The sequence below is a fragment of the Suricata suricatta genome, chromosome 10 (assembly GCF_006229205.1).
Source record: "Suricata suricatta isolate VVHF042 chromosome 10, meerkat_22Aug2017_6uvM2_HiC, whole genome shotgun sequence".
Taxonomy (NCBI): Eukaryota; Metazoa; Chordata; class Mammalia; order Carnivora; family Herpestidae; genus Suricata; species Suricata suricatta.
The window spans coordinates 8,491,004-8,501,100 of NC_043709.1; the positions used below are offsets into that span (position 1 = coordinate 8,491,004).

At 56.6% G+C, this 10,097-nt stretch overlaps 1 protein-coding gene across 1 annotated transcript in view; it reads right to left on the reverse strand.

Annotated features, from left to right (window-relative positions):
• Positions 1-5,758: 5,758 nt before the first annotated feature.
• MGAT3 (mannosyl (beta-1,4-)-glycoprotein beta-1,4-N-acetylglucosaminyltransferase) overlaps positions 5,759-10,097 on the reverse strand; it is a 5,018-nt gene continuing 679 nt past the window's right edge. The window contains exon 2 of the mRNA XM_029955398.1: positions 5,759-10,097. Coding sequence (XP_029811258.1) covers positions 8,968-10,097 — 1,130 coding nt within the window. The 3' untranslated portion in view covers positions 5,759-8,967.

Here is a 10,097-nt window from a genome sequence, read left to right on the forward strand (position 1 = left end):
ATCATTCTTTTTTTTTTTAAATATTTATTTATTTTGGGGAGAGTGCACTCGGGGGACAACAGGAGCCACGGAGGATCTGAAGCAGGCTCTGTGCTGACAGCAGCAAGCCCGATGCAGGGCTTGAACTCATGAACCATGAGATCATGACCTGAGCCCCAGTCCGACACTTAACTGACTGAGCCACCCAGACACTCCTCCCCATCATTCTTGAGGAAAGAACTTCTTTTCCAGAAGCTTCCAGCAATTTCTGTATCACTAATCTGAATTGGGCAACTTGTCCATCCCTAAAATAATCGCCCTGACCAGGCAGTGGACTGGTGGAACCTCTCAGGGCTCCCTTAGGAGTTGGGTGTGTGCATGTGTGAGTGTGCACGTGTGTGTGTGTCAATCCCCACCAAAACGCACGATTAAGAAATTCAGGGGGGCACCTGGGTGGCTCAGTCGGTTAAGCCTCTGGCTTCGGCTCAGGTCAGATCTCACGTTCCTGGGTTCGAGCCCCGCGTCGGGCTCTGTGCTGACAGCTAGCTCAGAGCCTGGAGCCTGCTTCCGGTTCCGTGTCTCCTTCTCTCTGCTCCTCCCCCTCTCATGCTCTGTCTCTCTCTGTATCAAAAATAAATAAAACATTAAAAAAAAGTGTTTTATAAAAGAAATTCTGGTAGGAAGAGATGCGAGAAGAGGAACTCTAAATGTCCACTGCAGCCAGCATTTACTGAGTGACTACTATGTGCCCAGCTCTTTGCCAGCTGCTTTTCATGCATCTTTCAAGCCCCAAGGCAACCAATGTTTTGAGGTAGGAGTCATCCTCCCCATTTTACAAAGGCTGAAATGAGGGCTTAAGCCTAAAGAACACATCCAGGGGCAGGTGATTATCAAGTGGGAATCTGAGCTTTGGACCCTAGGTGGTCACAGAACACAGCGTGTGGCACACAGGAGGCACTAAATAAATGATAGCTACTAGTAGGGAGAGTTCAAGGATGGCTTCCTGATTTCCAGCTGTTGCTTGGGTACTGGAGGTGTCAAGGATGGGATGGAGAACGCGGAACAGGGAGAACAGCCCTGGGGGCGGGGCAGCTGGAGTCCTTTGGTCACATGGTGTTTGAGGTGACCTTGACACCTTGGGTACCAATCTAACAAGCAATTGGATCCATGGGCTGGATGCTCAGTGGGGACGACTCCCTGGAGAGACTGGACCAGCTCTACCTCTGTTGGAGTCCAGAACAGTATGCAGAGCAGGAGGTCCAGGATTAAGCCATAGGGAACCCCTTTATTGAAGGGGTGCATAGGGTAAAATGATCCCAGGAAGGCAACCGAGAAGGAACATCAGGAAGGAGGAAGAGGAAGTCACAGAGGCTGAGGGAGGGAGTGTGGAGAAGGGATGTGTGACCCATGTGTCAGACGCACCCCTCGAGGCAATGGAGGGTGTGGCCATAGTCATGATGATGATCGCTCCCACTTTCAAAGCTCTCCTGATGCTCCAGGCTCCTTTCCAAGTTCCGAATGCCCTCACAACCCCTCTAGAGGTCTGTCCCATGAAGGTTTTCATTTCACAGATGAGGATGCGAGAGATGGACTTGGCCCGGGGCTTGCGGAAAGACCTGATGGAGGCAACTAAGGTTGTGCCAGTGGTAAGCTCGGTGCTCCGCGCTTCTTTTGCGCATCTTCCTTCCTCTGCACATCCAGGCTAATCAGCATATTCACCCATCCCCTCTCCAGTCTCCCCGATTGGCCCAGGGGTGATCACATGACTTTCTCCAAGTCAATGAGATTCAGGCCCAGGACTTATAGGGGAGAGGAGCTCTGCGTCTTCTGTGCTAAGTACCCAAGATGAGATGCTGTGAGTCCTGGAGCTGCTGCAGCCATCTTGCAGGCATGAGGGTGAGGCTGTCGAGAATAGGGACAACGCGAGCTAGGAAGTAGAGCTGAGCCACAGAGAGCTGGACGACGGCGCAGCAGTGAGCTCCACCCCCAGCTGTACCTGAAGCCTCGCCTGTTACTAAACTAACTTGTCAGCAAGCCAACAAACCCCGCTGCTTTCCTCGTTTGGGTTGGGTTTTCTGTCATTAACTGAAAGCAAACTGCGTCAGTCATCTATGGCCACAGTCAGGCTGTGCAACAAACCATCCCAAGTGGCTAAAACAACTGAGTTCACGAGCCTGGATTTATGTTTAGGCTGAACTTGGCTGGGAAGCTCTTCTGGTCTTTGCTGGGCTCACACAACACATTGGGTGGCCGGGATGATAGGAACAGCCAGGTCACATGCTGAGGCCGAGGCCATGGCGGTAAGGACTCGTGCCACTGTGGATGTGTCGTCTCTAGTAGCTCTCAGCAGGCTAGGATAGGTGTTTGAGAGGTGGTCCGTGGCCCCGAGGTAGGGCTGGACTTTTCCTGCAAACGCAGGAAACGGAGCACACGAGAGGTCAGGTTTGGGCACAGACTGTCTCTCCATTTGAACTTGTGTGACGCTCCCTTGAGGTGAGATTCAAGCCATGTTTTTATGGCAGCAGACCTCAGTGGTGACGTGAGGTCCTTCCCAGAGCCTTGTCTCAGTAGGCCTGTTTGTGTTAATGCCCCGCGCGTCTGCTGGGCAAGCGCTGACTGGCTGACAGGCTCACTCTTCTGTGAATTATCCCTTCCTCTGTCACCAACAGTCCAGGTCAGGCCTGACCAGGTGGGCACATCCCTGCAGCGGCTGCTCACGCACTCCTGGGCAGAGGAACCGTTCGGTTGAGTCTAGATCGATTCGTGGAACCATCAGCAAATAAATTGCTGTGTTGTCTATTAAATTTCAGGGCAGTTTGTGTTGAAGCAATAAATATTTGATCAAGTCAACTACAAAATGAAACTTAAAAAATGATTGTAATTGAAAAGCCTTAGTTGCCTGCTATAACTAAGTTTCTGGGAATTCACCAGAACAGTGCAGGAGGGGTCAAGGATGCTGGCCAGAGGCTTTTCACTGCTTTGAATTTTTTTTATTTTTTATTGTTTTTATTTATTTTACAGAGAGAGAGAGAGACAGCATGAGCAGGGGAGGGTCAGAGAGAGAGGGAGACACAGAATCTGAAGATAGGCTCCAGGCTCTGATGGTTCAGGCTCTGATGCAGGGCTCGAACCCACAAACTGTGAGATCATGACCTGAGCGAAAGTCGGATGCTCAACCGACTGAGCCACCCAGGTGCCCCTGAAAAAAATTTTTAACATTTGTTTATTATTGAGAGACAGAGAGAGACAGAGCACAAACAGGGGAGGGGCAGAGAGAGAAGGAGACACAGAATCTGAAGCAGGCTCCAGGCTCGGAGCAAGTTGTCAGCACAGAGCCCAATGCGGGGCTCGAACTCAGGAATGGCGAGATCATAACCTGAGGTGAAGTCAGTCGCTCAACCAACTGAGCCACCCAGGTGCCCTTACACTGCTTTGAACTGTAACTACAGATGGGTCGATGATCCATGATGTGGGGTGCCCGGGTGGGGACTCCCAGTGGGCTACGGGATGATAGGCCTTCAGGATTTGTTTTTAACTTTATTTATTTATTTATTTTGAGGTGGGGAGGAGAAAGAGAGAGGGAGGGAGAGAGAATCCCTAGCTGCCCAAGCTGGCTCCACACTGTCAGCCCAGAGCTCAATGCAGGGCTCACAGTCCCGAACTGTGAGATCATGACCTGAGCTGAAATCGAGTTGGACGCTTCCCGACTGAGCCGCCTAGGTGCCCCAAGATTTGGGAGTTTTAACTGCCCACAGCTCAAGCCCCAACCTGGAAGGCAATTCTAGAAGCACTGCAGTGGTTGTGTTGCCCAGGCACCACAGGGCTTGCTCTGGTCTCCCCATCCTGATGGAGCGTTACAGGCTGTAAACCATTTCCCTTTATTTTATGTTATCCTCTGGATGCAGTAAACCTCTCTATGGGCCGTTTTTTTTAGACAGATCGCGTCTGGAGAGTGTGCACCCCCCTTCAAGGCCACGGAGTCCGCCAGTACCCCCATGCCTCCCCAGGTGGCCAGTTGAGGGAAATGGTCGTATCTGATGTTCACAGACGCCTAAGGCCCGGCTTCCTAGGCTCTGCCGACTTCACACCAGCCCTCACCTCACCGTACTGAGGTGGCGCTCACCTGTTGGTGATTCCCACGGATGGTAATCCTCCTGACAGCAGGGACTGTCTCCACTCAGTGTCCCCTCACCCAGTACCACGCCTGCTTGGTTAGGAGCTCAGATGGTGTTTCAACGTCAGTGTGGACATCACCACTATCCTCACGTCCCCTGCCTTCATCTCTCGCCCCTCCCCCTCCGCCATGGACGCTGACACAGTGTGGCATTCACTACCTTAATGTGTCCAAGCCTCGCTCCCCACAGCTGTAAAATGGGAATGATGGGGAGGGAGATCTCTTAGCCCAGAGTACGGCACAGACTAGATAATAAATAACATCTGTCTGTAAATGTCTATGATTAGAGGGTTCACTCTGGGACACGATCTAAGGGTTATACACTTGATCTCAAATCGCCAGGGGTCATCATCACCCTCTTCTGGCTGGGTGGCATGTCTGCACCTCCTCCACTCTCCCCTCTGCCGGTGTAATTACACTCCCCACCCTACCCCACCCACTCCAAGCACCTGCAGCAGGTGCCATCCTGGGCTTTGGGACCATGGCCGAAGTACATGCATCTGAGTTATGCACCACGCACCTTGGGGCTGCTCAGAGGACATTAGCCCCTGCAGTGGCCACCGACATGTCTGTCTCTCCTCCCTGTCTCCAGCCTTGGTCTCCCCCTCTAACAGGGCGGTTGCACAGCCACCCCACAGGGCACTGAGGCAGAAAGCACATGCCCACACTCACCATCTCTGAGACTCTCCTTAGAAAATACCCAGAGGGTTCCTTCCCAAGGATGATATCATTGTCCATAGGCCTAGATGAAAGGCTCCAGGGAGGCCCCCCACATTCCATGGCCCTGGGCGCCATCAGAGCACAAGTCCAGGGGAGAGACGGTGCCATCCTCGCCTGCCCCAAAGGGCTGGTGACAAGACCACTGCTGAGAATCCAGGTGCGGTGTTCTTCTGCCACCAAGTGGCTGTGTGACCTTAACCTGTGACAGGGAGCATCTGGATGGCTTAGTGGGTGGAGCTTGCGAATCTTGATCTTGGGATGGTAGGTTCAAGCCCCACATTGGGTGTAGAGATTACTTTTTTAAAAATCTTAGAGGAGAAAAGGGAAGGAAAGAAAGGAAGGAAGGAAGGAAAGAAGGAAGGAAGGAAGGAAGGAAGGAAGGAAGGAAGGAAGGAAGGAAGGAAGGAAGGAAAGGACCTGTGACAGGCAAAGAGGGGAAGAGCACTGAGGCGGGAGGGTTTGTCCAGACACCCAGGGGTCAGGACTGATGGAGAACCGCTCCCCTCTGGGCGGGGACACCAGAGCCTTCATCTGGAGCTCTGAAGGGGTACAGGTCCACCCCGGAAGGTGGGGGGGCATGGCCAGTCCTGGGCCCACCTCTTCTTTCTGTGGCCCTCCTTCTGAGCCATTTCCACCAGGTGGGGGTGGGGAAGGGGAGGGTGCCCCCCTGGTTGTGCGTGGGTGTGTGCACGTGTGCACATGCGTGCATCCCTCAGGGCAGGGGCTCGGCACGCCCCCTCCTGCCCAGCAGCCATCCGTCGGCACGAGGTCTCACACCCCATGGGCCCAGGGCTGGTGGCCAGGCGGTGTTTAGGAAGACCAGAGCCCCCTCTCGCACCCCTCCCTGACCCAGAGCGCCCCCAAACTGGCCCCACACACACACACTTTTCAGACTTTGTAGCTGTTTTTATTATTAATATTATCTTTTCCTTTAAGCATCCCTTTAAGGGTGAAATGAAATCCAACCATTTACAGAGAAAATGATTTCAGAATGTACATATTGATTTTCCCTTACAAAAAAAATAATACTATTATCATTGGCGTCCTTAAATTATACATTTCCCAGGGCCCCGCCTTCAGCTTGGGGAAGTCTTGTCTGCCCTCCCCGACTGTCACCTTTGCCCCCAAAGCCTCCCCACTCCTGCCCCTGGGAACCGACATGACCCGTGGGCTGGCTGAGCCTCCTGAGTCTAGAGGTCATAGGGCCAGGGGTTCCCAGGGAGAGACACCTGGTTATGGCGACAGGGCCAGCAGTGTGCAGGCCCTCACACATTCACAGTTTGGTTTCTTTTCATACTGGAGGAGTGGCCCGGGGCTCCCCTGCTGCCCCCAAGAATTCCCAGTGTCTGAATGTGAGTACATGTGAAACTCTTCAACCTCACACCTTGGCCCCGCCTCCACCCCCTGATGGCTGCTCTCTCCACCCAATGGCCAGGTCTCCACTTGGCAGTGACCATGAACAGGGTTCTGGGTCTGAAAGGGAAGGTGGGGGCAGGCAGAGCTGAGCTCGCCCCCTCTTCCTTACCCTGCTCCGGAGCTGGTGAACTGGAGGCCAGGGACGGCTGCCAGCCTGGGGAGGGGGTATTGCCATAGCAGCCGCGGCTGCCAAGTGCAGGAGGTGAGGGAGCCCTCCAGGAGGGAGGCTCTGGGCTGGGTGGGGCTCAGGCACGATTCAGGAGCCCCCTTGAGACTGCTGGTCCAGGCGGTGAGCAGAGGGGGCAGGGAAGGCAGGCCTCGGCCTGGGATGGCCCAGAGCCATAAGGAGATCCTGACCTCTTTGACCCTTCTCAAATCCAAGAGGGATTGGGGGCACTGCTGTAACTCCAAGGGAGGGGTTCCCTTGGGGCACCCCAAAGACTTCCCTGGAGAGCGGAGGCCATCGGACCCCTCCACCTGCTTCATGCCTGCCAGCTCTGTGTCCAGCTCCCCAGACCACACCCACGGCAGACATTTCTCTGGCAGAGACACCCTCCCCTCCTGGCCCATCAGGAAACCCCAACAAGACCCCCGGAGAAAGTCCTGGCTGCAGGCTGGGTGGCATGGGACAGAAGGAGATGACTGGGACCAAAACAGGCTGGGGAGGTTGTGAGCTCTTAGATGCTCAGCCCTCAGGCCAGGAGGATTCTCATTCCTTGGACTGAAAGACAGACAGACAGACAGACCCCACATCCCCTTTAGCCTTGCTTTCTAGGCTCCCCAAGGGCTTTGTGCCTCAGTCACTTCGGAGGAGCTATAGGGAGCCGAGGGCCACAGGCTCGAGGTCCTGGGGAAGGGGAGGCCTGGGCCCTGCCCCCACATCCATACAGAAGCATATATTTACAGGGACACCCCGAAACAGACACATACAGGTACACACCAAGCATGCACACATGCCCATAAATACACACACGCACACACAAACATGTACCATCCACAGGCAGGCTCGCATCCTGGTGTCGCTGGGTGAACATCTGTGGGGACCTCAGGAGGGCCGTGTCTCACCCCTCCTTCAACTGCAGGCTCCCACAGACCACCCCCCCCCGGACCGACAGTGAATGGGGGCAGGAGCAAGTGCGTCTAAGAGCTCTGAACTTGATTGTAGGATCCTAGGACTGCGTTAGTCACTCTGCTGCTCTCTCCCCATCCCCCTCCCTTTGTGCCAAAGATGCTCCTTGTCTCCATTCTCTCCTCTGTCCTTTACTAAGGGAACTTGCGAGCTGAGGCTAGGCATGTGGCTGAAGACTACCTTTCCCAGCTTCCCCTGCAGCTGCTTGTGATCATGTGACTAAGACCTGGCCAGTGAGATGCGATGAGAAGTGACCACGCCATTCTGGCTCATGCCCTTAACAGGAAAGGACATGGGCTTCTCTTGCCATTCTCTGCTACTCCCAGGCTGGGATGCACACACGAGGGTGGGCGCTGAAGCCGCCACTCTGTCCAGAACTGGAAGGTGTGTATGAAGGAAAGCAGGGCTGCCCTACTGGATTTGGGCCATCTCTCTGTAGACAGTTAAGCCAGAAACATGCTTGTCTTGCTTATGCCACTGTATTTGGGGGCCTCTTAATGACAGCAGCTGAGATACCTCCCCTGCCCCCATGAGATAAACTAAGGGAACTGAGATGACATACAACTGGCCGTAAAGTCCTTCCTGGTCCCAGGCAGCCTCGAGGGCCCTTTCTGGCTCTAGCCAGCCCCAAGGTGGGGGCAAAGGGTGACTCTACCAGAGACGGTGGAGTGCTGGGTTGTGGGGTCCAGTGGGAAGGGGTGCTGGGGAGAACCTCTGCCTCTGCTGGGCCCCCTCCCAGGCCCGAGCTGCTCGGCTGGCTGATGGCCCAGCCTCTGGCTCCCATCTCACCCTGAGAGCCGGACTCTTGGCCTTGCGAGGGCTGAGTGGGCAGCCCACAGGACAACAGTTAGAAAAAGAAAGAAGGATGGTCAAGGCCAGGTTTGGAAGCAAAAGGAAGACTCCCTGGGCTTCCGAAGACTCCAGGCCTCCCCCACCACAGGTGCTATCCAGCGCAGGGGTGCGGGGCAGGGGGGCAGAGCTCTCCGCCCCCTCTGGCTCAGCTCTCCTGAGAACACTGCGCCTCCTCCCAGCTAGCTGCTGCTTTATGCCCTCTCCGCCCTTGGTGTCTCCTCTTCTTCCTGGACCCCAAATGCACCTATTTACAGAGCCGCAGGCGCTCCTGGCATGCCACTTCCCCACTGCAGGTCCAAAGAAGGCCCCAGGAGGCCAAATGGCAGGTTCCTCCCTGGAGGGGGCCCCCCCCCTGCAGCTCCCAGGGGGCTAGCCTGGAGAGCTCATGCTGCAGCTTCCCTTCCCCAACCCTGCCCGCCCCCCCCTGCTCCCCAGTAACCATCATGCACTCTCCGGGCCACAGCACTCCTGGTGGACAGAAGGGCTGGACTCCCTTCTCCTGATATGGAAGGATGTTTCGTGAGCTCACAGGCCTGACCCTCAGTTCCCAAGGGCTGGAGGAGGGAAGGCTCCCCAGCCATCCACACTCCGGGTCCTCTGGGGGACCCAGCCGGGCCGGCAGAGGGAGGCAGAGAAACCACAGGATGGACCGCCAGCCACCCCCAACCCGCCACTGGCTCTTTAAGGTCACGCAGCCTCAACCTTCAACCACATCCGATTTGCCCCTGGCGGGTGGCCTTCCCTCGGACCCCCTGTTCCGTCCCCCGCCTTCCGCTGTGCTCCTGGGCTCCTGGTAGGGATTATCCAGCAGGTAGCGGAACTGGGCGTAGTTGTTGAGCAGGTACTTGGGGGCGTACATGTGTTCACTGGGGTCGGCCGGAGGGTACTCCTGCTGCGTGCCGTCGAACCAGCCCCCCGTGCGGATCAGGCTCCGGATGTAATTGAGGTCCCGCTTGTCCTCGTAGTCGCCCCAGCGAGGGAAGTCGCCGTTCTGGGCGGACACGAGCTTGAAGTAGATGCCCTCGGGCGTGAAGCACCAGGAGCAGTGCCAGCCGGCGAAGTGCAGGGGGCTGCCCAGAGACCACTGCACCAGGATGTGGCCCGTGCGGTTCTCGTACTGGCGGAAGTTGGGCATCGTGTAGTACTGGCGGCGGCGCAGGCGGATGCCGTCCAGCCCGTACACCGTCTGCAGCATGTCCACCGTGCAGCCCGACACCACCTCCAGGGTGCCCGGCTGCTTCCAGAAGAAGCCGTACAGCGACTTGCGCATGTGGAAGGCGAAGGGCTCCGTCCAGCCGTCGTAGAGCTTGAGGAAGAGCACGCCGTCGCGCGCCGGGATCTCGTCGGCGTCGTCGATGATGAAGACGTCGTCGGGCCGCAGGTTGCGCAGCCGCGACACGCCGTCCTGCGTCAGGAAGGTGCGCAGGTAGTCGTCGGCGATCCAGCCGTCCTGCCGCCCGCCCAGCGGGAAGTGGTCCAGAAAGACGTAGAGCACCTTGTGGCGGATGTACTCGAAGGTGCCGTTGGTCAACATCTCGCGGAACTTGAGCGGCCGCGGCTCGCCGTAGGCCGTGAAGTTGGACTCGCACACCACGAAGGCGTCCACCACGTCGCCCAGCTCGTGGAAGCGCACGTCCAGCAGGTCGAACTCGTGGTTGACGTTGATGGCGTTGATGACCCGCCGCGGCACCTCCCGGGGCACCAGGCGCTCCTTGGTGGGCAGGTTGGAGTACTGCACCACGGTGGGCACCCCGCAGCTGGGCCCGTGCCAGCCCGGGAGGCACACGCACTCCACCCACTTGCGCCGCGCGCCGCGGGCCCCCGAGC